This window comes from Pan paniscus, chromosome 1, assembly GCF_029289425.2.
Source record: "Pan paniscus chromosome 1, NHGRI_mPanPan1-v2.0_pri, whole genome shotgun sequence".
Taxonomy (NCBI): domain Eukaryota; kingdom Metazoa; phylum Chordata; class Mammalia; order Primates; family Hominidae; genus Pan; species Pan paniscus.
The window spans coordinates 224308913-224334608 of NC_073249.2; the positions used below are offsets into that span (position 1 = coordinate 224308913).

Sequence of the window (25696 nt, forward strand, 5' to 3'; positions counted from 1 at the left end):
ATCACTCCATCCCACACCATCCTTCAATCCCCCACCAGCACTCCATCCAGCACCATCACTACATCCCGCATGATCACTCCATCCCGCGGCATCAATCCATCCCCCACCATCGCTCCATCTCACACCATGGTGCCATCCCGCACTATTGCTCCATCCCACACCATCACTCCATCCTGCACCATCTCTCAATCTTGCACCATTGCTCCATCCTGCACCATCGCTCCATCCAGCACCATTGCTCCATTCCACACTATCGCTCCATCCCGCACCATCACTACCTGCAGCAACATCGCTCCATCCCACACCATCGCTCCGTCCCACACCATTGCTCCATCCCAAACCATTGCTCAGTCCTGCTCCATTGCTTTGTCCCACACCATTGCTCCATCCCGTGCCATCACTCCATCCTACACCATCACTGTGTCCCAAATCTAGGGTGGGGCCCAGGAACGTGCATGACAGTCAAGGGACCTCGGGGGTTCCATCAGGACCTGGACCCCACGTGACTTCAAGACTGTAGTGGGCTGAATGGCAATCCCAAGAAAAGATATATCCACATGCTCACCCCCAGAACCTGTGCACAGGGCCTTATTTGGGGAACAGGTCATTGCCGACGTGATCTGGTGAAGGATCTCCAGATGAGATTTATCCAGGATTATCCAGATGGGCTCTGACTGCAATGACAAGTGTCCTTAGGAGACAAAAGAGAAGAGGACAGAGGTGGAGGCAGGGATTGGGGCTACGCAACCATAAAGGAAGAAAGCCCGGAGCCACCAAGAGCTGAAAGACAAGGACGCCTCCACCCCACAAGCCTCAGAAGGAGTACGGCCCTGCAGACACCTTGATTTCAGACTCCTGGCCCCTAGAACAGAGGGAGAATGAATTTCTATTCTTTTAGGGCACGCAGTTTGCAGTCATTTGTTACAGCAGTGGGAAATGCAGATGCTGGCCTGCCAAGGAGGCAGTCGCCCAGGGCCACTGAGAGCAGGCACAGAGAGATGCCTGCTCCCAAATGCCAGCTCGATCACCAGCTGTCCCTAAGGAGGCATCCTTGACATTAAGACCCCAGTTCCAGCTCCACCGCAGACCTTGACTCTGACCACTTCATCCATCTCCATGGCCACTACTGTCTCTCCCCAGAAGTCCTACTTTGGAGGAGAAAGCTTTGGGATGCAACCATGGGGAATGGATGATAACTCTGCGTCTCTTTATAAAACTGAGTTAGAGGATGAGGGGGAGATGCAGGCAGGGACCCCAGCTCCCTCGGGTGGAAGCAGGAGTTACAAGGTCTTCGAGTCACTTCCTAGTGGCAAGCTGGTGCCAGGTGACCAGAGAGACCGGCCAGGCACAAACTTCAGCACAATCCAAGAAGGCGCGCCTGAACAACTTGGTAGTCAGAAAGTTCTAGAAAGAACCTGTTTTTAGTGTCTGGTGTCTCTAAGTCTTATATCGTTTTTAAAAAGATAGTTTTGTTTTGAATTGCCCACCATCCTCTTTTCCACATGGGGCCTCTCAAGGATGTATCTGGCCCTCCACAGGCTGCTTCCCCCAGTAGCTGGGCAGGAGAAAATGACACTTCTGGGTTCCTGCCCTGTCCCTGAGCATCCCCCTGAGCTTTGTGAGCTCCACACTCACCATCCAAGACCAGCCTCAGTCTCCTTCCATACCTGTGCCTGCTGGAAGGAGAAGACGGTGTCCATGCCCCTCGGCTCCCTGGAAGGAGCAGAAGGTGAGAGCCAGTGGAGGTTGGGAGTCCATCAGCCTCCTCTGAGCCAGCCTCAGGGGTACAGGGACCGCCCAACTTACCCGGACCACCCCACAGAGTGGCAGTGGCCCCACAGTGGTCCTGCAGGCTCCTGAAGACACACACATGAAGTCCGAGGGTCAGAAGGACCCCGAGTAGTCCGGCCTCTGCAGAGGTTGAGAGCCAGTGGAGACCGGGGGTCCATTGGCCTCCTCCGAGCCAGCCTCATGGGGACAAGAATCGCTGACTTACCCCAATCACCCCACAGTGTGGCAGTGACCTCACAGTGGCCCTGTAGGCTCCCGCAGACACACACATGAGGTCCGAGGATCGGAAGGACCCTGAAGAGTCTGGCCTCTGCAGCAGCTACCCAGAGTTCAGGACATGACTGTCCTGTCTCACTCGCTGCTATGGCTGCAAACTGAGCCATGCCTGTACCTTCAAGAGGTCAAAGCCGACCTGAGAGCCCCTTGAGAATCAGGCACATGACTGGCCCAGGTGCCCACAGCAAGGTGCTGGCCTCGCCAGGACTGGACACTCAAAGCCAGGGCCATGCGGCCCTACTCAAAACGCCCCCAGGAGAACCACTTTCTGCTTGGTGGCGCCATACCTGGTCCTCCCCCTCATCCCTTCTTGTCTTTTCAAGAGAGAGAAGCCAGGAACAAAGGCAGCCTGGGAGGCCTCGTCCTTGGCTGGTGGAGCAGAGAACGTCTACATGGCCGGGGCTGCCCTAACGAAAGACCACAAAGCCACCAGGCTTGCAACAGTGGACATTTACTATCTCACAGCTCAAGTGGCCACAAATTTGAACTGAAGCTGGGCAGGGCTGGTTCCTTCTGGATGCTCTGAGGGAAAACCTATCTCTCCCCAACTTCTGGGACCCCAGCCATCCCTGGTGTTCTGTGACTGATAGATCCATCACCTGGTCTCTGCCTCCACCCTTGTGTGGCCTCCTCTGGGTACCTGTGTCTGTTTTCTCTTCTTATAACAACCCCATAGCCAGGCCTGGTGGCATGTGCCTGCGATCCCAGCTACTCAGGAGGCTGAGGTGGGTGCTTGAGCCCAGGAGGCCAGCCCGGACAACATAGAAAGATCCTACCTATTTTTAAAAATTAAAAGAAAAAAAGATATCCGTCGTTGGATTTAAGGCCCATCCTAGTCTGATATGACCTCGTCTTAACTAATGACATCTGCAAAGACCCTATTTGCAAGAAAGGTCCTGTTCTGATGTTCCCGGTGGACATGGATTTGGGGGAACACTCTCAACCCACTGTAGGAAGGGGTCAGCAAGGTGGGGACTAAAGCTGGGCTTGGGGCTGGAGGGCTTCCTGTTTTGCCCATAGCTAGCGTGCCTGCGGCCACATCTCCAGCCTCAGTGCATCTGCTTCCACCATCTGCAAAATTAAGGCCAACAATACTTGTTTTGGGGAGTCATGAGGAAGATAAGGGGGGTTATGTGTGAAAGGGTTTGGCACAGGCCTGGTGTGGAACAGAGGCGTCAGTGCGGAGATGAAGCATCCCCAACAGCGAGGCCCCACCTGGGAGGAAAAGGCAGGGCTGCCTCCTGGGCGCAGGTTCCCTCTCTGGGAGCTCAGAGGGCTCAGGGAGAGATTAAGCGTATTATGTAGATGCACTTGCGTGTTTGCAAATCTCTTCCCAACGAGGGATTTGATTCTTCAAGTGCCTGATAAGATGTTTGAGCAAACTCCGCTATTGTCCTGATCATCATTGTGATGTTGCAGTTGGCATTGCGTGGGCGTAACGAAAAGGATCTATTTTCCTGGCTAATAAGGTTTATTTTTACTCTAGCTGAATAATAGATGATCAGTGTCAAAATAAATTACAATCCTTCCATTATAAGCCACTCTCCTGCCCTACATACATGCCGAAGCTGCCTTCCCGTTCCTCCAGGCTGCCGTCCCTTCCCCGGCTCCCAGGAAGGCACCCTTCCCTCCCCGCCACCGCCTGCCATTCATCCTCTCCAAGTTAGAACGGAATATAAATTGGGTGCCTCGGGGACCTGCAAAACTTGAGAGTACGTTATGTTAGGAATTGGCTTTGTGGCCATAAATTATGTAACAGCTCCCCGATCCCAAACCAAGCTGGTATTTTCACTATGGTGTAAATAAAAACGTTAAATGGTTTTTCTAAGTGTTTGATTTTTCATCTGTGGTTTATTCACCTACTAAATTTCTGTAAAGGCCCATTTATTCCGCTTTGGGGAAAACACATTAAGCAGTTGTCCACTTGGCAGCAATGGTGAGAAGCCTCCCAGACAGGGAGGGCCTCCCAGGTCGCCTCCGCCGGCTGACAGCTGGCCGCGCTCCTAAGCCTCTCAGCCTCAGTTTCCCCACGTATAGAATGGAGAGCAAACTTGCCGTTTTCCAAAGGGCTACTTTCCAAGTTGAAAACAAGGAAACAGGAGCAGCAGAGGAATTGCCTGTTGCTGCAATGCCTGATGTTTAGGAAGAGTCAGTACAGGTAACAATGATGCCTTCTGGACCATGGCACCAGGGAGTCACATAACTCCAGTTAGAATATGGTACTGACAAATACACTAGGTGCTGACCAAAAAGAGAAAGCACTCCGTTTGGTAGCACAAAGGAGGTTTCCTTTAAGACCCAGAGAGTACTTTGCCCAGAAACTCCTTTGTCCGACACTCAAGGCCTCCAGGAGTCCTGACACCCACCTGGCATCCCACCAGCTATGCACCTCCCAAGTGTCTGCAGCCAACCTCCAGCCTAAATGCACCCCAGCATGCTCATCCCAGCCCCTGCCTGCTCAAAGCTGAGGCTGAAGGCAGATAGGTCTGGGTCCAGGTCTGGGCCCGGAAACTTACAGCTTTCCAGCTCTCCACTCTGTTTCACTGGAAGGAAAGGGAGCACAGAAAGGGCCTGGCTCTGGGGCTGCGGCAGGACTCAGTGCAGCATCCCCCACCACCACCCCAGGTCCCACCTGCCCGGCCCTACCCTCAGTCCCTATGGAGTTGCTGTAGCTGGGACTGGGCACAGCCTGCCGGCAAGCCCTGCTGAGGCAAGAGCCCACCTTCCCCTCCTGGAGTCTCCTGCCACAGCTCAGTATCCCACAGTCATGAGGCGTTCAGTGGCTGCACACAGGTGTCACCACTATCCCGCCTCCACCAATGACATATCCTTCACCAACAACATCACCTCCCCAACAACTTCACCTCCCCAATGGCTTACCCCCATGACATCATCTCCCTCATAACATTACTTCCTTATGGCATCACCACTGCCACAACATTGTCTCCCCCATGGCATCACTTCCCCATGACATCACCTCTGCATGACATCACCTCCCAATGGCATCACCTCTCCCATGACATCACCTCTCCCAGGAAATCACCTCCCAATGTCAACCCCTCCCCACGACATCACCTCCCCATGCATCACCTCCCCATGACATCACCTCTCCATGACATCACCCCTCCATGATATCACCTCTCCATGACATCACCTCTCCATGACATCACCTCTCCCACGACATCATCTCCCCCTTGACATCACCCCTATGACATCACCTCCCCATGACATCACCTCTCTATGGCATCACCTCCCCCATGACATCACCTCTCTATGGCATCACCTCCCCATGACATCACCTCTCTGTGACATCACCTCCCCATGACATCACCTCGCCATGCCATCACCCCTCCATGACACCCCTTCCCCATGACATCCCCTCCCCATGGCATCCCCTCCCAATGGCATCACCTCCCCATGACATCACCTCCCCATGACATTACCTCTCTATGACATCACTTCCCCATCACATCCCCTCCCCATGACATCACCTCCCCATGACATCACTTCCCCAACACATCCCCTCCCCATGGCATCACCTCCCGATGGCATCACCTCACCCATGATATCATCTCTCCCATGACATCACCTCTCCCCAAAGCATCACTGCAAGACACTAGCCTCTTCAGGAAATAATATGAAGGTAAACTTTGTTAAGAATCCTTGTTTTTCAGCTGGGCACAATAGCTCACACCTGTACTCCTAGCACTTTGGGAGGCCAAGGCAGGCAGATCACTTGAGGCCAGGAGTTCAAGACCAGCCAGGCCAACATGCCAAAATCCCATCTCTAGTAAAAATACAAAAAAAAAAAAAAGCTGGTTATGGTGGCACATGCCTGTAACCCCAGCTACTCGGGAGGCTGAGGCTAGAGAATCACTTGAACCTTGGAGGCAGAGGCTGCAGTGAGCCAAGATCGCACTGCTGCACTCCAGCCTGGGTTTTGGAGAGAGCAAGACTCTCTCTCTCAAAAAAAAAAAAAAAAAAAAAGAATCCTTGTTTTTCAACAGTTAAGCCAAGAGCCAAATCAGGAATGCAATCTTATTCACAATTGCCACAAAAAGAATAAGATATCTAGGAATACAGCTAACTAAGGAGGTGGAAGATCTCTATAAGGAGAACTACAAATCACTGCTTAGAGAAATCAGAGATGACACAAACAAATGTAAAAATACTCCATGCTCATGGATAGGAAGGATCAATATCATTAAAGCAATGTATACATTCAACAGTATTCCTGTCAACCTACCAATGACATTCTTCACAAAACTAAGAAAAAACTATTTTAAAATTCATATGGAACCAAAAAGGAGCCCAAATAGCCATGGCAATCCTAAGCAAAAAGAAACCAAACACCGCATATTCTCACTCATAGGTGGGAATTGAACAATGAGATCACATGGACACAGGAAGGGGAATATCACACTCTGGGGACTGTGGTGGGGAGGGGGGAGGGGGGAGGGATAGCATTGGGAGATATACCTAATGCTAGATGACGAGTTAGTGGGTGCAGCACACCAGCATGGCACATGTATACATATGTAACTAACCTGCACAATGTGCACATGTACCCTAAAACTTAAAGTATAATAAAAAAAAGAAAAAGAAAAAAAAAAAAAAGCATCACACTATCTGACTTAAAACTATACTACAGGACTACAGTAACCAAAACAGCATGACACTGATACAAAAACAGACACATAGATCAATGGAATGGAATAGAGAGCCCAGAAATAAGGCCACACACCTCTAACCATCTGATCTTTGACAAAGCTGTCAAAAACAAGCAATGGGGAAAGGACTTCGCATTCAATAAAAGGTGCTTGGATAACTGCCTAGCCAAATGCAGAAGACTGAAACTAGACCCCTTTATTATACCGTACACAAAAAGTCAACTCAAGATGGATTAAGGACTTAAATGTAAGACCTAAAACTATAAAAACAATGCAAGACAACCTATGCAATACCATTCTGGACATAGCAATGGGCAAAGATTTTGTGACAAAGATGACAAAAGCAATTGCAGCAAAAGCAAAAATTGACAAATGGAGTCTAATTAAACTAAAGGGCTTCTGCACAGCAAAAGAAACTACCAATAGAGTAAGCAGACAATCTACAGAATAGGAGAACATTTCTATAAACTGCATCTGACAAAGGTTTAATATCCAGCATTTAAAAGGAACTTAAACAGTTTTACAAGAAAAAAACAACCCTATTGAAAAGTTGGGAAAGAACATGAATAGACACTTTTCAAAAGAAGACATACATGTGGCCAATAAACATATGAAAAATAGCTCAACCTCACTGATCATTAGGGAAATGCAAATCAAAACCAAAATGATATACTATCTCACACCAGTCAGAATGGCTGTTATGAAAAACTCAAAACATAACAGATGCTGGTGAGGTTGCAGAGAAAGAGGAATGCTTATACATTGTTGGTGGGAGTGTAAATCAGTTCAACCATTGTGGAAAGCAGTGTGGTGATTCCTCAAAGAGCTAAAAACAGAACTACCATTTGACCCGGAAATCCCATTACTGGGTGTATTAGTCCGTTTTCACACTGCTAATAAAGACATACCCAAGGCTGGGTAATTTATAACGGAAAGAGGTTTAATTGACTCACAGTTCAGCATGGCTGGGGAGGCCTCAGGAAACTACAGTCATGGCAGAAGGGGAAGCAAACACGTCATTCACATGGCGGCAGAAAGAAAATGGTGCTGAGCCAAAAGGGGAAAAGTCCCTTATAAAACCATCAGATCTCATGAGAACTCACTCACTATCATGAGAACAGGATGGGAGAAACCGCCCCCATGATTCAATTATCTCCACCTGATCCCTCCTATGACACGTGGGGATTATGGGAACTACAATTCAAGATGAGATTTGGATGGGGACACAGCTCAACCATATCACTGGGTATATACCCAAAGGAATATAAATCATTCTATTATAAAGACACATGCATGCATATGTTCACTGTAGCAGTATTTAGAATAGCAAAGACATGGAATCAACCCAAGTGCCCATCAATGATGGACTGGATAAAGAAAATGCATTAAATATACACCATGGAATACTATGCAGCCATAAAAAAGCATGAAATCATGTCTTTTGCAGGAACATGGGTGGAGCTGGAGGCCATTATCCTTAGCAAACTAACACAGAAACAAAAAACCACTTGTTCTCACTTGTAAGTAGGAGCTAAATGATGAGAGCACGTGGACACACAGAAGGGAACAACACATGCTGGGGCCTTTCAGAGGGTGGAAGGTGGGAGAAGGGAGAGGATCAGGAAAAATAATGGATGGGTACTAGACTTAATCACTGGGTGACTACATAATCTGTACAACAAACCCCCATGACATCAGTTTATCTAAGTAACAAACCTGCACATGCACCCTTAACTTAAAGTACAGGTTTCTATTTCCAAGGCAAATGTAAACAAGCTTTCTATAAGATGCATTATAATCAGGTTATTTTAGTGAATGGCAGCATATGACAGAGAAACACTGAGAATGTATCATTGGAGCATGCTTCTTCCTTTATGGACTCACAACGCACAGGTGCACATAAGCAGGTATAAAGGTAAATGTAAGCATGCTTTTTAAATGATTTATTGTAAGCTGTTTTCTTTTCATGAATTAAACTCTTTGACACACACAAAAACATGCCTGTTTTTGGCCAGGCGGGGTGGCTCACATCTGTAATCCCAGCATTTTGGGAGGCTGAGGCGGGCAGATCACAATGTCAGGAGTTCGAGACCAGCCTAGCCAACATGGTGAAACCCCATCTCTATTAAAAATAGAAAAATTAGCCAGGTGTGATGGTGCATGCCTGTAATCCTAGCTACTTGGGAGGCTGAGCCAGGAGAATCGCTTGAACCCGGGAGGGGGAAGTTGCAGTGATCTGAGATCGCACCACTGCACTCCAGCAGGGGCAACAAGAACGAAACTCCGTCTCAAAAAAAAAAAAAAAATGCTTGTTTTTGACAATGTGTCATTTTTTACATTTGTATCCAACATCCTTCTGAGGTCCATGCCATCCCCATCTTATGAGTGGGAAACCGCACCTCACAGGAAGGGCATCATTGGGCCAAGGTTCTGGGCAAGTAGGTGAAGGTGCCACGACTCTACATGCTCCAGGGTGGTACCTTCTCTCGCCCCATCCCTGGCTCCTTCTCCCAGGAGAGCTCATGGCAAAAAGCAGGCTGAGGTTGGTACCACGGGGACCCTCCGCAGGTACTTGATGGCTGATGGGTGGTGTTGAAGCCTGGACAGTCAGCATGATCCTGATGAATTTAATTTTTTTAAAAAAGGTATCTCTGGCTGATTCCTAACTGCATCTGGGCAACTCACCAGGAACCCAAGCACAGGCTCTCTCCTTACATGCTCACGGCCCTTTCACCACCACGGAACCCTGGACGGGGCTGCTTTAACTCATTGCACAAGCAGAGTAGCCTCCCCATTACTTTTAAGAATGAGTTATTCAAAGTTTTTAGGGAAAGTGTTGGAGCCTGGCAGAGGGCACTCGTGGACAGTCTCTGGAATGCCACATGGTGTGCCATCCAACAGAGACCCCTCCCCAGGGTGACACTATGATACTGATGCACCATGACCAGAGGAGAGACCACCCGAGCCAGGGGCCCTCCCATCCACCCCAGGGGAGCTGTCCCATCCCCGACCCCTCACAGCACCTTTGCTCAGCCCATCCCCAAGCCTGGACCACCTGTCCTGGAGCCTGGAGCCCCTATCCCCAAGCCTGGGCCACCTGTTCCCAAGCCTGGGAAACCTGTCCCCAAGCCTAGGCCACCTATTTCTGAGCCTGGGCCACCTGTCCCCAAGCTAAGCCACCTGTTTCTGAGCCTGGGGCACCTGTTCCCCCTGCCTGGGGCATCTGTCTCCAAGCCTGGGCCACCTGTTTCTGAGCCTGGACCACTTGTCCCCAAGGCTGGGACACCTGTTCCTGAGCCTGGGTCACCTGTCCCCATGCCTGGTGCTCCTGTCCCCAGCCTGGATCACCTGTCCCCAAGCCTGGGCCACCTGTTTCTGAGCCTGGGGCACCTGTCCCCTCCTCTCTCACTGACAGACACCACCCATCCCTGCAGACCAGAGCAAGCCACGCATTGCAGGAAACCTTCCTCTGAGCCTCCCCAGTAACTTCCAGCCCACTTAGAGTCCAAACCCAAACCCCAGCCACCTCCTCTACTGGGAGGCAGACGCACAGCAGAGTCCAGATGTGTGCGCTGATCCCTCATGAAGAAGCACCAGGACACACGGGTCTGGAGGCCAGGGCAACCCACAATTCAGGTTGCATGAGAGAGGCCGACATGGGGACTTGAACATGCTCCCCACACAAGGCACAGCCCCGCCTTCCCTCACCTCCATGTACAGGGGAACCCCTCCCTTACCCCCACATGAGGCACCCCAGGGATTGTGGTGGGCAGAATTCTAAGGCCAGCCCCCAAGCCCCACACCCTCATATGGTGGCCCCCTCAAGTGCAGGGAGACCCAGGAGGCGAGGGGGCATCACCCCCAGGATTATGTCACGTCACACGGCCACAGGGATGCATGAGGATGTCATCAGGTCCCTAATCAACAGAGTGCTTCAAAGGGAGGGTGTCCTGCTTGAGCCTGCACTAATCAGGGGAAGTCTTAAAAGGGAGTCTAGAGGCTTGAGACAGAAGTCAGAGAGACGTGCCCGGCTGGCCTAGAAGAAAGCAAAAACCCCACTGTGAGCTGTCCATGGTGGCCTCGTGGCAAGGATGTGCAGGCAGTCTCCAGGGTGGATGGCAGCCCCCTCCAACAGCCAGCAAGAAGAGGGACCTTAGCACTACAGCCCTGAGGAACTGAATTCTGCCAACAACCTGAACAAGGCTGGAAGAAAACTCCGAACTCCAGAGAGGAGCACAGGCCCAGCCAGCACCCAGATGGCCGCCTGAGGAACCCCCCACCCAGACTCCTAACACACCATGCCCCAGGAGCATCCACAGGGGTGACAGTGACGTAGGCCACAAATGGGTGGCGATTTGCCCCAGGCATAGACAGGCTCAGGGGTGCCTCAGCCTGCACCCCATCCCAGGAGCCAAGGAGAGTGAATTTTTATCAAGATACAGCACGATACTGCAAAGGCATCCTTTAAAAAGGTGGCCTGTGTTTTCACCCAGGATGTCAACTTTTGCTTCGTAAAATGTGTTCATCACTTCCAAACCTCAAACAAGAAGTCAGCTTTAGGGTCTGAATGAAAAACAATCTTGGGGTGGGTAAGTGCGCCTTGCCTCACAGGGACACTTTGCTTCTACCCATCATGGCGGGGAAAGTCACGGAGACTCCAGGGACCCAGGTCGGGGACGCTTTCTGCCATTGCATTTCTCTGCCTGGAGTGGCACCAGAAGTTTCTGGAAAGTGATCTGAACCAACATTCAATCCAAAGACACATCAGAAGACTGCACTGGCCCCTCCGACACAGCGTGGGTAATTGACAGGAGTTCTTCCACCACAAACTGCTTTAAAACTCAGAGCTGCAGTGATTTCAGGCCCTGAAGTTCAAATCGTACAGTGATGAATGCATCTGAGAAGCCCCTGTGAAAGAGCTGGAAGGTTCGCTATGTTTTTAAATACATATATACATATATGACAGACAAAGCTCCCAGTGGGACCACAAATGTAAGAACAGTGAACACTCTAGCTGGGTGTGGTGGTGCCTGTAGTCCCAGCACTTTGGGAGGCTGAGGTAGGAGGATCGCTTGAGCCCAGGGATTTGAGGCTGCAGTGAGCTGTGATGGCACCACGGCACTCCAGCCTGGGTGACAGAGCGAAACCCTATCTATAAACTCTCTCTCTCCTCTCTCTCTCTGTCTATACATATATGAGAGAGAGAGAGAGATACAGGGTCTCACTCTGTTGCCCAAGCTGGAGTGCATTGGCACCATCTGGGCTCACTGCAACCTCTACCTCTCAGACTCAGATGATCCTCCCACCTCAGCCTCCCGAGTAGCTGGGACCACAGGCGTGCACCACCACATCTGGCTTTTTTTTTTTTTTTTTTGTATTTTTGATAGAGACGGGGACTCACCATGTTGCCCAGGTTGGGATTACAGGCATGAGCCACCTCGCCTGGCCTATATATATCTCGATATATATCTTTATATAGATATAGATATACATATAGATATAGATATAGATTTTTTTTTTTAAAGATAGAGTTTCACTCTGTCACCCAGGCTGGAGTGCCATGGTGCCATCACAGCTCACTTCAGCCTCAAACTCCTGGGCTCAAGTGATCCTCCTACCTCAGCCTCCCAAAGTGCTGGGACTACAGGCACCACCACACCCAGCTAGAGTGTTCACTGTTCTTACAGTTGTGGTCCCATTGGGAGCTTTGTCTGTCCTCTTTTACAGGACCATTCTGCAAAGCCCCAGAAGATACAGTAAAGGTGAAAGTGGGGCCGCTAGGCGCCGGCCAGGGATGGGAAGAGGCTGGGGCAGGGACCTGACCTCCACCTGTGACCCTGCTGGAGCAATATATGGTTTAAATATGAGCTTACATCCTATGAAGGGAGGGACGTCACTTTAAATGGTTTTTTTTTATTGCTGTTATTTTGTGGAAGGTTTTTTTGTTTGCTTTTTAATAAACCATGGAGCAGTTTCTCATTCTTACAAGGTCTTTGGGCAGCTCAGAGGTTTAACTGCTTTAGGCCAAACGTGCGAGCACTGGGAGTAGGCACAGGCGAAACCACCGGGGTGTAGGAAGCTGAACGCTGCTCAGCAAGGAAAACGTAACAATTAGCCTCCATGGCAGAAGTGGGAACAAAAGTTAAAGGTCAGCAATGTGGAACCTTCCTCTCTCCCCCATCCTTCTGGACGTCTCTGGAACTGGTGTTCCCTGATCATACAAGGGCCTCAGATCCCCTGACCGCGGTAACGCGCCGGCTCACGGGTGCTTCCCCAGCCTCAAGCTCATGACTTTGTCCTGGTGGGTAGCCCCCCCAAAAAAACCCAAATGCAGTCCCTCCGGCAGTTTAGATGGGAGAGACCAAGGTGTTCTTTCTCTGTGACACCTGGCCAGGAGTCCACGGCAGGGCCAGCTCTCGGAGCTGTAGTCAAACAGCTTCATTCAGACAAGCCAGAAGAGGGGCTGGGGTGTCTCTGTCTCGCAGGCAGCTTCCCTGAAACCCATTTCCAAACAAGAAGGGAAGAATCACTTTCTAATAAAAGAAGAGCAGAAGTGACCGCTCTGGTTTCATCGAGAGGTTGTTCAGCAAGACTGCCTCTTCTTGAGGGATGGTTCTGGCCGGAAAATGTCATAACAACAAAAATAGCTAACATTTACTGAGGGCAGATGGTGTGCCCAGTACTTCACAGATATGACTTCATTGGAATCCTTACTTTAAACCTCAGGATAAAGCGCTCTTTCTTTCTTCATTTCACAGCCAAAGAAACAGGCTTGAGTAGCTGGTGTGACCTCTTCAAGTCCCCACGGCTTTACAAGGGGACAGGAGCACAGGCGGCTGATGCCAAAGGGGCAGCCCTTATCCCTTTCTTCCCTGGAGAGAAGCAAGGCTTTTTATTATTATATTATCCTTATTACAAAAATAATAGGTTTTAGATCATTTTTAAAAGAGGTGTAGCCAGGCACAGTGGCTCATGCCTGTAATAGTAGCACTTTGGGAGGCCAAGGCGGGGGTGGATCACTTCAGGTCAGGAGTTCGAGACCAGCCTGGGCAATGTGGTGAAACCCCATCTCTCCTAAAAATACAAAAATTAGCCAGGAGTGGTGGTACGCACCAGTAATCCCAGCTACTCAGGAGGCTGAGGCAGGAGGATCATTTGAACCCAGAGGCGGAGGTTGCAGTGAGCCGAGATCTCGCTATCGCACTCCAGCCTGGGCAATAAAGCAAGACTCCGTCTCAAAATAAATAAATAAAAGAGATGTAAAAACGCCTTCAGCTCATACACCTTGCCACCGTCCAGCTATAGTACCCCTGTAATAATCATGATGATGTCTGAGAGTCGATTCTTTCAATATTTTCTATAGTTTTTTTTATAAAAATGGGACTGAACACTGTATACATTCTTTTTGTTCCTGGTCTTCTTTTTCCCGTGATCCAGGTGGTTTTACCCCCCAGGGTCTCTTCTTCTTCCTCCTCCCTCTTGCTTGCCGCCCTCTCGTTGTGGGGAAACTGCAGATTGTTTTCTTCACCATGTCCCCTCCTGCTGGGACCTCAGAAGCTGCTGCCATTCAGTGAGCCACTGCCTGTGGTTGCCATGGGAAGGGATGCTAGGAGTTCAAGTTCCTGGAGCCTCAACCACATTGGCAGGAACCGCCTCACCCAGACAGCTCCCCCAGCTCAGAGATCCCAAGCCTCGGGGTCCGAGAGCCACCCACAGCGGAGGCAGAGAGGAAGTTGGAATCAAAACCCCATAAGCCCATCTCTTCCCCATACCAGTGCTTCAACCCATGGAGCTGACAAACAATCTTAAAACAGGAATTTTAAAAATAAGGAAAGCAAGAAGGGGAAGAGAAGCCAAGCGGTGGGAAAGATCCACACCCCTCAACAGGAGTCACTCTCTGTCCGAAGCCTGCTCTGCCAGCCATCCTGGCTTTACTCCTGGAATGCCATCACTGGCTTGGTTTTACAAGGGCCACCATGGCAAAGCACCACAGCCCCGCGGCTTAAACACGGACACTTACTGCCCCACAGTCCTGCAGGCTGGAAGTGAGATCAAGGCACGGGCAGGTTGGTTTCTCCCGAGGCCTCTCTCCTTGGCTTGTGGATGCCATCTTCTCCCTGTACCCACAGGGTCGTCCCTCTGTGTGTGTCTGTGTCTCCATCCCCTCTTCTTATAAGGACACAATCATAATGGGTTAGGGCCCACCCTAATGATCCCATTTTAACTTAATTCTGAAAAAACTATAAATACAGTCATACTCTGACATCCTGATTATTAGGACTTCAACATACAAATTGGGTAGGGGACTCTATTGACATTTTGGACACACATGCACACACATACCTCTTATTGCCACAACTGCAAATAGCTCCAAACATTGCCAAATGTCTCCTGGGAGGAGGGCTTACAACACCACCCCCTCCCTGAGCCATCGCCTAGACTTGAAAGGAAAGGAAGACCCACAGGGGATGCTGTGGCCTCCCCAAGACTCCAGACAGAGGAGGAACTTAGCCGCTGGCTCACGCCGGGCTGGCCTCATTCACCACCCTGTGGGGAAATCTAGGCATGTGGCTTCAACAGTGCAAAGGAACACTGCCAGGTCTCCAGGTCCCCGCACGCCTGCTGAATCTGTGATCCCATCACAGAGATGGAGCACCTGGAAGCATCAGCGATGCTGACTTGCAAAGCTGCACAGAGCCGTGGCCACCAAGCCCAGCTCCCTCACTTTCTGAAAGTGCAGAGACAGGGAACCACTTGCCCAAGGTCACACAGAGTTCCACCTGACAGGACTGCAGCCTGGTCTCCTGGCGCTCGGCCCAGTGCTCTCCAAATGGCCACAGGCTCTGGGCACCCAGGCAGACCCTGGCATGGACACCTCCCCTCTGGGGTCTCAGCAAAATCCCCAGCAGGCACCCTGGCCAGACAGAGAGCCAGAAGGGGCCTGCCTAGACTCTGGGGAAAGATTTCCCAGGAGGGACCCCAGGAGAAGGGCTTGAAAATTCCCCCCACCCACCCACAAGGAATGAGCAGCCCAACCCACTGCCTGTGAGGGTCCCCGCTCTCCCAGATGCAGCGTTTCCCTCCTGCCCGCACACCCCTGGGAAGGTACAGCCCTTCCTGCCGGAGGCCCCCAGGGCCCCTCACCTCATGCCTCCACACATCCTCCTCCCCCTCCTGGCCACTCTGCCAGGCCATCGAACGGGAGAGGGAAATTAAATCTGAGCCTTGATTTTGTGAGGAAAACAATGAAAGTGCCCAAGGTGAAGTGAATCAAGAAAAATGATACAAGTGACTGGTTAAAATAAATGTTATTAAAGGAACAGGGAGGGAGAGGCTTGAGTGAATGTCCAGGTGGGGAAAGAGATGACAAATTTCACATCTTGTGATCAAAGCTCCATTTCTCTTCACGTGCAGTTCCCAGGCTGTGAACGCTTGGGCCCAGCCAACCCTTCCAAAGCCAACAGCTCAAAGCCAGCAATTCAAGGACCATGCTGGAGAAACATGGTCCCTAACAGATTCAGGGGCTCCCAAGACACATCGGCCCCAATGAGCATCAGATCACAAAGGTGTGAGCCGGGCTTGTAAACATACGCAGGCCTTGGGCCAGAAGCCCAACAGGGTTGGAATGCACGCTGCCTCTCCTTCCTAATCCTTTTGAGCTGCTTTTGCTGGGAATGTGCCACTTCCAGGGGGGCTCTTCAGCTTGTCTGCTGAGCAGTGAGTCTTGTTAGAGGCAGCTGGGACATTGGTGAATCATAAGCCTGATTTGAAGGGACTGGATGTCCAGGCTCTGTGATTCCCAAACTCCTGCCACCTACAGCCCTGCTGAGAACTCCCTTCAGCTCAGAGACTTCCCTGCAGATTAACCCTGCAGGCCTTGGGAAGGGAATCTAAGTGAGATGGCTTCTCCATCCCCTCTGCCTTCTTCCTGCCTGGGATGTGTATGCAGTACCTGGAAGCAGTGCAGCCATTCTGCAGCCTTGAAGATTAAATGCACCTGCTATGGAGGGCAGGACAAGGGAAGGGGCCCAGGTTGTGTCTCAGCCCTGCACCACTTTCCTATGAACATCTTGTCACAAAGATTTAGGGACAGCAAAGAGGAGGGGAGAGAGGACAGCCAGGACATAAAAGTGACACCAACGGCAAGGAGGGAAAAGAGTCCGACACTTCAAAATGGTCTCCCGGGGTATGGGCAAGAAGAAGCCACAGAGTTTGTCCTGTTTTCTAAGTGGCTGATGCCTTATCATTCTTCAGGTCTCAGATCAAAACACTTGATTGGAGAAACCCACCCTGATAACCCCAGCTAAAATACGCATTGTCACCCTCCCCACGACCCTGCACACTCTGTGAGGTGGGCAACTCTTCATCTGTCTCACCACTCCAGATGGATGATGGATGGATGGATGTAGGGTGGATGAGAGAAGGATGGGCAGATGATGGATGGATGGATGATACGGATGGTTTGGCTGTGTCTCCACCCAAATCTCATCTTGAATTGTAGTTCCCATAATCTCCACATGTCGTGGGAGGGACCCAGTGGGAGGTAATTGAATCATGGGGGAAGTTACCTTCATGCTGTTCTCATGATATTGAGCTCTCATGAGATCTGATGGTTTTATAAGAGGCTTTCCTCCTTTGACTCAGCACTTCTTCTTGCTGCCGCCATGTGAAGAAGGACATGTTTGCTTCCCCTTCCACCAAGATTGTAAGTTTCCTGACAGCTCCACAGCCATGCTGAACTGTGAGTCAATTAAACCTCTTTCCTTTATAAAGTACCCAGTCTCGGGTATGTCTTTATTAGCAGCATGAGAACAGACTCACACAGATGAATTAATAAATGCCCAGGGATCTTCCTCATGTACCACAGTGCCCTTCAAACACAAACTTGTTTAAATAAAATGTAGTGATTGTTTAATTTGGAGCAACAAGGCAGAAAAATCTATCTAAACCATGAAGACTGTCACAGAGAGGAAGGCACCGCAAACACTCACGCAGGTCAGACCAGACTTTGGCAAATCGCCGGTCCTGTCTGTGCCTGTTTCTCAAGGGGGCTTCACAGGATGTTCCAAGGTGGCTCCTTGGCCTATAAAATCAAATGGTTTTGTGGCCAAGTTCAAGAAAGCCATATTTTCCAAAACCTACAGCTCAGAAAAGCTGATCACTCTGAGACTCCAAGGAATGGGAGCTTCTGGCTGCAAATCCTTGAAACACAAGAAAGAAATAGCTGCTGAACTTGGAGTAGGCTGGGGTTCTGGATGGGGCTCCCCAGCATCCCTCCAGAGTGGGAAGCAATTGAGCTGAAGGTTGGTTCTGAGTGAGAGGGCCCTTCCAGGAGAGCCGGTGGGGGCTACATTCAGTTGTCAGGGGACCCAGAACTGCAGGATGGTGTTCCACGGCCTCCACCAGGCTGCAAGATGTACATGGCCCTTATTATAGGCCAGAGCCATGAGTCTCTGCCACAGGCACAGCCTTCCTGGGCAAATGCCTCCCTGATGGTGTCGGGAGAAAGAGAACTTCATTACACAGATTAATAAAACATAAATATGAGCTTGGAAATCTAATAATAGCTGGTTTACATGCTAACGAGCCCTCAAAGCAACAAGTTCAAGGTCTCTCCATGACCAAGCAGAGCACCGAGAGGGCCTGGGGCTCATGGCAGGGGAGCTCTTGTCTCTTGCTTTGTCACTTACCCCGCTAGGTAGCCTTCACCCCACAAAACAGATACATGGATAACAAATGACATTTCTGCTAGGTAAATCTGAGCTTCCTATGACATTCATAATTAAAAACAAGGACATGTTCCCATAGAAAAGAAAAAACCCCACTGACTGTTAGTGGGAAGGGCTAAGGACTGGCTCCTTCTTCAGCATGGTGAGTGAGTCGCGCCACGCGTGCTGCCAGGGCTGGGGGCAGCTCTACACACTCAGTGGACAGCAGACATGTGTCCTGCAGCAGCTGGCCCTGGGCCGTGCCCTGGCAGGACCTCACGACATGTTTATTGAACTGGATTGGAGCAGCTGTCTTAGCAAGCCCTGAGAGCCTGTTTACAGCGCTCACCCTTCTGACCCCATTACCCACCCACTCCGGCTCTCAAAAGCCCCTCCACTTTTGACCTTCAGATCCCACAGCCAGTCATCAGCAAAATCCCCTGTACCTCCAAGCACTCCTCTAGAGGGTCCCTTCACCCACTGCCTCCAGCAGGGCCCTGGCTCTCTCCCCCATGGTGCATGCCTCCCCTGCTCTGTCTTAGCGGGGGGCCGCTTTCCCTCCCACGGCCTCGGCCCACGGAACTGAAGCTGGGTGGGTGGCCTTCTGCTTTTTACGGTGGCTTTCAGGCTACACTAGTGAGCTTCTGCTCACTGTCTAACAAATAACCAAAAAACAGCAGCACTAAAGCTACACACCACAGTCACAGTGGTTCCTTCCCACGAATCTCGGGTTGTCTGGGTGAATTTTCTGGGCCCTGCTAGTCCCGGCTGGGCTCTCTCACGTGTCATGCTCCCCAGGCTGGTGGATTAGTGGCTGGATAATCTCGCTGGGCTTCCTCACCCGTTCTGCATGCAGCAGACCATCGGCCAGGGCTCCCCAGTTCTCCCCCGGGCAGCATCTCACCTTCTAGCAGGCTGGCTTGAGCCTGTGCCCATGGGAGCCTTGGGACTCCAGGCCCAGCAAAAGGACAAGCCCCAGTGGACATGGGCTTTCCAGCCTTCAACTCTAATGTCCCACTGGTCAAAGCAAGGTACGCAGCCAAGCCCAGAGTCTGGGAGGGACCCCGCCCCACCAAGAGCAGAGACGCAGGGCGGGAGTGGGGTCATTTTTGCCAACAGTCTATGCACAGACCCCGTTCCCTCCCTCCACAGTCAAAGCCTCCTTTTTGAGTCCCATGTCAGTGGGGGTGGTGGCCCCCATCCCCTTTGCCAAGTCCCCCTCCAGCCCTGGTTCCTGGAAGGCTCAGCTTCTGTCACTCACGCCTGCCCCCGTCCCATTCCCACCCAGTCATGGGGAGTCTGACTCCTCTCAGCCCCTCCTCCATTTTGGCCCTCACCGAGCATTGGCTGAACTCCTCCCTCATGGCCACGCAATGTCAGACACCCTCACAACCACCGCTGCCATCCTCCTGGCCCCTCCCTGGGCCACGCCGACTGCCACAGCCCTTCCCCCCAACCCCTGTGGCCCTCCCTGCACTCCTGCCGCCGACTCCCACCCCTCCAACAGCTCCTCAGCCCCCCTCGCATTTGCTTCATCTTTAGAGGTCTCCTTGCAAGACCCTCATGCCCTGTCGCTTTGGCAGCCTGCAAAACTTCAGTCCCAGGGACAGTCGCCCATCCCCCAACTCGCAGCACCCGCATCCTTCGGCTCAACGAGGATGAGGAACAGCTCATGCCATCGGCCTCACTTTACATTCAGCCCATGCATCTCAAGGGGGCCCCTCATCCTCCCTGCTGGCCCGGCCCCCAGCCCCTCCACAGGCTAGTCTCCTGAGTGGTGGCATCATGTCACTGTCTCAAATGGGAGTTTCCAGGAGGTTCCACAACCCACCTCAGTGCCCAGGCCTTCCACCTTCTCCCTTGTCACCCCAGGGGCCAGTCCAGGCCCCTCTCCAGCGCCAGCCCTCCCCCTGTGCACTAAGTTCACCCCCTCGACCCTGCCCAGGCCATCACCCCAGCAAGCCTGCTTCAGTCTACTCCCTTGTGGGATAGTCCCTCTGCCACACCATCCCCAGCAACACACGAAACTCACCTGCCGCTGTTTTTCCCCTTAACTGATAAGCACACAGCACACAACGCACAAAGCACAGCTCCCTCCTAGCTTCCCCCATTCCCCCACTCCCCTCTACAGAGAAAAGGCTCATAAGAGCCATCCACGCCTGTGATCTCCACTCCCTCTCCCGCCACCATCTGTTGGGCCCACTCACTCTGAGCATGACCTCCACGCTGCCACCCAACTTCTTGGCCAAGGTCGTCAATTACCTCCACGCTGCTGACGATGGTGGCCCACGCCAGATTCTCAGCAGCAGCCCGCAGCCGCGTGATGGCTCCTGTCCGCTGGGCGTGCTTTCCTCCCGCGTCCTCCAAGACGTCACACCTTTCTGCTTTGCCATGCACTTCTGTGGTCACTCCTTTGCTCAGGGTCACTGCGTGTGGCCACACAGGTGGGCCCTGCACAGTTCCAGGGGTGCGATTCACATGGCCTGCGAGGTGAATGGTGACCCTGTAGTCAAGGGACGTGGCTGCTTTGCCCTTGTGGATCCCACTCCTCCCCTGCCTCCTAACAGTGGGACCCAGGTTTTCATTCTGGGATCTCTCCCTCTCTCTGCCCACTCACCCCTGGTGAGCGCGTCCAGCCTCAGCCCTACACTCAAATCTCCCGAAAGCACGTTTTCCATCTGTGATCTTTCCTCCAAATGTCAGGGCCACTTTTCCTAAAGATTCCCCAGTAGCGCCACTGGGATGTCCAATAAGCATTGCATATTACCGCGTCCAAATCCACATTCCCCAGAGCTGTCCCCAGCCATCTCTCAGCTCAGCGGCAACTCCATCTTCCAGTCCCTCCAGCCCAAAACAATGAAATCAGACCATGTTACTCCTCTGCTCGAAACCCTCACATGGCTCCTGGCTCACACAGAGCAAGAGCCAAGGTCACCAGAGCCGCCCTCCAGGCCCTCGGGACGCGGCTTCAGCGTCCCTCGCTTTCCTCTCCCTGGCTCCGCTCCGGCCTTCTGGCCTCCTGTCTGCTCCTGGAGACTGGCCATGTGTTTCTGCCCATATTCATTTATTCTCACACTGCGATAAAGATACCACCCGAGACTGGTAATTTATAAAAGAAAGATGTTTAATTGACAGTTCTGCATGGCTGAGGAGGCCTCAGGAGACTTACAATCGTGGCAGAAGGCAAAGAAGAAACAAGCACCTTCTTCACAAAGCAGCAGGAAAGACCGAAAAGCCGAAACCGCCATTTATAAAACCATGAGATCTCGTGAGAACTCACTCACTATCACGAGAACAGCATTGGGGAAACCGCCCCTGTGGTCCAATCACCTTCCACCAGGTCCCTCCCTCCACACGCGGGGATAATGGGGATTACAATTGGAGATGAGATTCGGGTGGGGACACAGCCACACCCTCTCAGTGCCTCAGGGCACTTGCGCTTGCTGTGCGTCAGGCTGGAGTGCTCTTTCCCCGCTGTCTGCAGGGATCCTCCCTCCCCTCCTCCAGGTCTGCACCTATTCCTGGCCCTCTCAGGAGGCCTTCCCTGGTCACCTGCTTCCAATCGCGGCTCTCCTCTCCGTTTGCCTCATCCCTTATGCCTTCTCCACGGTACTCAGACTCAAACAGAAACACATTTTACTTTTTAAAATACTGTTGCTGCCTCCACTGGCATGCCAGCTCCACGAGGGCAGGGCTTTGTCTGCTTTGCTGACCATGGCACCCTAGACAGCCATGCCTGGCACCCAGTAAGCGCTCAGTAAATCTTTTTGAGTGAATAATTAACATCTAAATGAAGACTCATGCTAAAGGCACAGTGGCAGCGTCCCTCCCTTCCCCAGGGCAGCCATCTCTCCAGGTGTTGCAGGTCGTCTGCCTTAACTGGCTCTTCTCTTCTGGCGGGCTTCCCCTCAAATTCCTGGGAGCAGCCCCGGCTACCAAAGGCATCTGGCGCTGAGTCCCCAGGGTAAACCCTGGAGTGTCTGTCAGTGCCCCAGCAAGGATGCCAAGCCTTAAAGGAGAGCCCTAGAACTATTCCTGCTCTGGGAGTCTGGGCCTGGGGGAGTGTGTATGTGGGGGCATGCCTCTGTGTGTGTGCCCATTCATGTAGGTGCATGTATGTGGTTGTGCATGTATGCATGTGTGTGTACATGTGTGCCCTGTGTGAGTGTGTGCATGTACATCCGTGCATATGTGCATGCATGTGTGCTCTATATAAGCATGTGCATGCTTTGTGTGTGTGAGCACGCATGTATTTGCATGTATGGTTGTGCATGTGTGTACATGTGTGCCGTGTGTGTATGCTTATTGTGTGTGCACATGCATATGTGTGCTTATGTGCGTGCATGTATGTATGTGTATGTGGTTGTGCATGTGTGTACATGTGTGCCCTGCATCAGTGTGTGCCTGCTTATGCATGTGTGCACATGCATGTATGAGCATATGTGTGGTGGCGCATGTGTGTACATGTATGCCCTGGGTGTGTGCATGCTTATGTGTGTGTGATTGTGCATGTGTGCCCTGGGTGTGTGTGATGTGTGCACGTGTGTGCACATGTGAGAGTGTGGGAGGCTGCTGGGAGGCAGCTTACTCCCAAACTCATACTGTCCTCAGGCCATCTCACACCCCTGAGGGGAGAAGGGGGACCTGGGTGTCCCTGTCCTGAAACAGATCTGGAAGTCACCTTCCACTGAGGCGATGAGAGTGAAGGGCAGTACCCACCCTGCTCTGGCCACACCCCTGAGTCAGGACCCACTGTCTGCTCAGCACACAGTTCTCCTCCAGGGGACAATTCCCTTTGCTTGAGGCATTCTCTCTCTCTCTCTTTTTTTTTTTTTTTTTTTTGAGGCAGGGCCTTGCTCCATCACCCAGGCTGGAGTGCAGTGGCACGATCTCGGCTCACTGCAGCCTCATCTCCTGGGTTCAAGCTATTCTCTGGGATCACAGGTATGTGCCACCATGCCCAGCTAATTTTTGTATTTTTAGTAGAGATGGGGTTTTACCATGTTGGCCAGGCTGGTGTCAAACTCCTGACCTCAAGTGATGATCCACCTGTCTCAGCCTCCCAAAGTGCTGGGATTACAGGCGTGAGCCACTGCGCCCGGCTTTGAGACTTTCTCTTTCTGAAGATAAATGTCTGCTGACCTCACAACCGATGATGCCCCTCCCCCACCCACACCACCCACTTGCCCCATCTGCTCACTGCACACGGGGACCAGAGCCCCAATTCCCAAACTCCCCTCAGACAGAAACAACTGGGACTGGCAGCTTCTGGGGAGCAAAGCTCAGCTCACTCTGCCTTTTCACCCTTGTTTTAAGGTCAAAAGGAGAAAAATCGCTCCTCAGTTCTATGTTTCACCTGTAACTAACCCTGGAACTAAATTAGTAGGTATTTTCTGCTTTATTTGGGTACAGTCAAGCTGGATGATCAGGCCCCACAGCCACCGATCTCCCAGGATGTCAAACGTTATGGGCTGCTCCATATTCACTCTCCAAGTCCCTCTAGACACCATGGGGAATATGGTCCCCAACCATGCTGGAGTCCCCATAGACATTGTGGGGAATAGGGTCCCCGACCGTGCTGGAACTGCCCTAGACACTGTGGGGAATATGGTCCCCAACCGTGCTGGAGTCCCCATAGACACTGTGGGGAATAGGGTCCCTGACCATGCTGGAGTCCCCATAGACACTGTGGGGAATAGGGTCCCCGACCGGGCTGGAGTCCCCATAGACACTGTGGGGAATAGGGTCCCCGACCGGGCTGGAGTCCCCATAGACACTGTGGGGAATAGGGTCCCCGACCGTGCTGGAGTCTCAAATGTCCAGTCAGCCCTGTGCACAGGAGCCCCTGAGCTGCAGTGGAAGACACATTCTTTGCACAAGGAATTGTTCTGGACATCTAGTAAGAGTAGAGAACTTGACAGGGCACAGTGGTGCATGCCTGTGATCTCAGGACTTTGGGAGGCCAATGAGGGAGGATCACTTGAGCCCAGGAGTTTGAGGCCAGCTAGGGCAACAAAGTGAGACCCTGTCTCAATCAATCAATCAATCAATCAATAATTTTTAAAAGAATAGAGAATTTACCTTTGGTTGAATTCTTGGTAGTATAGCAGAGTGGTCATCTACACAAACTCTGGATCCAAAATACTGTGGCCAAAATCCCAGCTCTCCCACTTACTCTGTGTGACCTTAGGTAAGTTTCTCCACCCCTCTGTTCCTCACCTTCGCAATCTGTAAAATGGGTGACAATAATGAGCACCAACTGATATAGTTTGGATGTGTGTCCCCTACAAATCCCATGTTGAAATGTGACCTCCAGTGTTGGAGATGGGCCTGGTGGGAGGTGTATGGGTCGTGGGGACAGATCCCTCATGAATGGCTTGCTGCTGTCCTCACAATAACAAGTGAGTCCTCTCTCCATGAGTTCATGTGAGACCCAGTTGTTTAAAAACAGCCTGGCACCTCCCTCCTGTCTCTTGATCCTTCTCCCACCATGTGATATGCCAGCCCCCTCTTCACCTTCTGCCATGACTGTAACCTCCCTGAGGCCTCTCCAGGAGCAATAGTGTAACCTCCCCGAGGCCTCTCCCTGTGCAGCCTGCAGAACCATCAGCCAAAATAAACCTCTTTTCTTTATAAGTTACCGTGCCTCAGGGATTCCTTTATAGCAACACAAACAGACTAACACATCTACCTTCTAGGGTATTGTTAGGAGCCAATGAGTTAACACCTATAAAGCTTCTCTGTGCTTAGCACAATGACAGACTTGCACCTATTCTTTTAGAAATCTAGAAAGAAACAGATCAGGTGTTGGATCAGGTACCAGGTGATCACATTTTCCAACTAGTTTGGAGCCTCAGGTCTAGTATTCTCCATCCTCATGAGTCATTCACTAGGACTTTCAACCCAAACCTCTACAGAGTAATGACCAGCAGGAAAAAGAAGCAGCTGCTAAGTGCTGGTTCCTTTTTGATCTTTATTTAAAGGAGGATTAGGAAATCCTGCAGAACTGAAAAGCCTGAAGTGAGGCTATGGTAAGGACAGAATTTTTTTAAGCGAGCAGATCAAAGAGGGAGGTAGCGCCTGGTGCTCCCAACATCTGAAGCCATTCTTTTAATCACGCTTCAGACTGCCTGGAGGTTGGCGGGACGACGGTGTGGCTCACCATCCCCAAGCCTGTGTGCTTTCCAGGCAATGAACCACAGAGCTTGATCTTTTTTCCCTACACACCAGGAAAAGGAAAAGAAGGTAGCT

General features: G+C 51.5%; 1 protein-coding gene across 2 annotated transcripts in view; it reads right to left on the reverse strand.

Annotated features, from left to right (window-relative positions):
• Positions 1–21720, reverse strand: part of LOC134729881 (uncharacterized) — a 38748-nt gene extending 17028 nt beyond the window's left edge. The window contains exons 1-3 of one of the 2 annotated variants that reach the window (XM_063602195.1): positions 21615–21720; positions 20708–20928; positions 16030–18226 (exon numbers count right to left, since the gene is read on the reverse strand). In XM_063602195.1, the coding sequence (XP_063458265.1) occupies positions 18098–18226; positions 20708–20928; positions 21615–21693 (429 nt within the window). In that variant the 5' untranslated portion in view covers positions 21694–21720 and the 3' untranslated portion in view covers positions 16030–18097. Of the gene's footprint in view, positions 1–16029; positions 18227–20707; positions 20929–21614 lie in introns of those variants that run through there. The other variant, XR_010111400.1, reaches the window with a different exon arrangement.
• Between the last annotated feature and the right edge of the window lie 3976 nt (positions 21721–25696).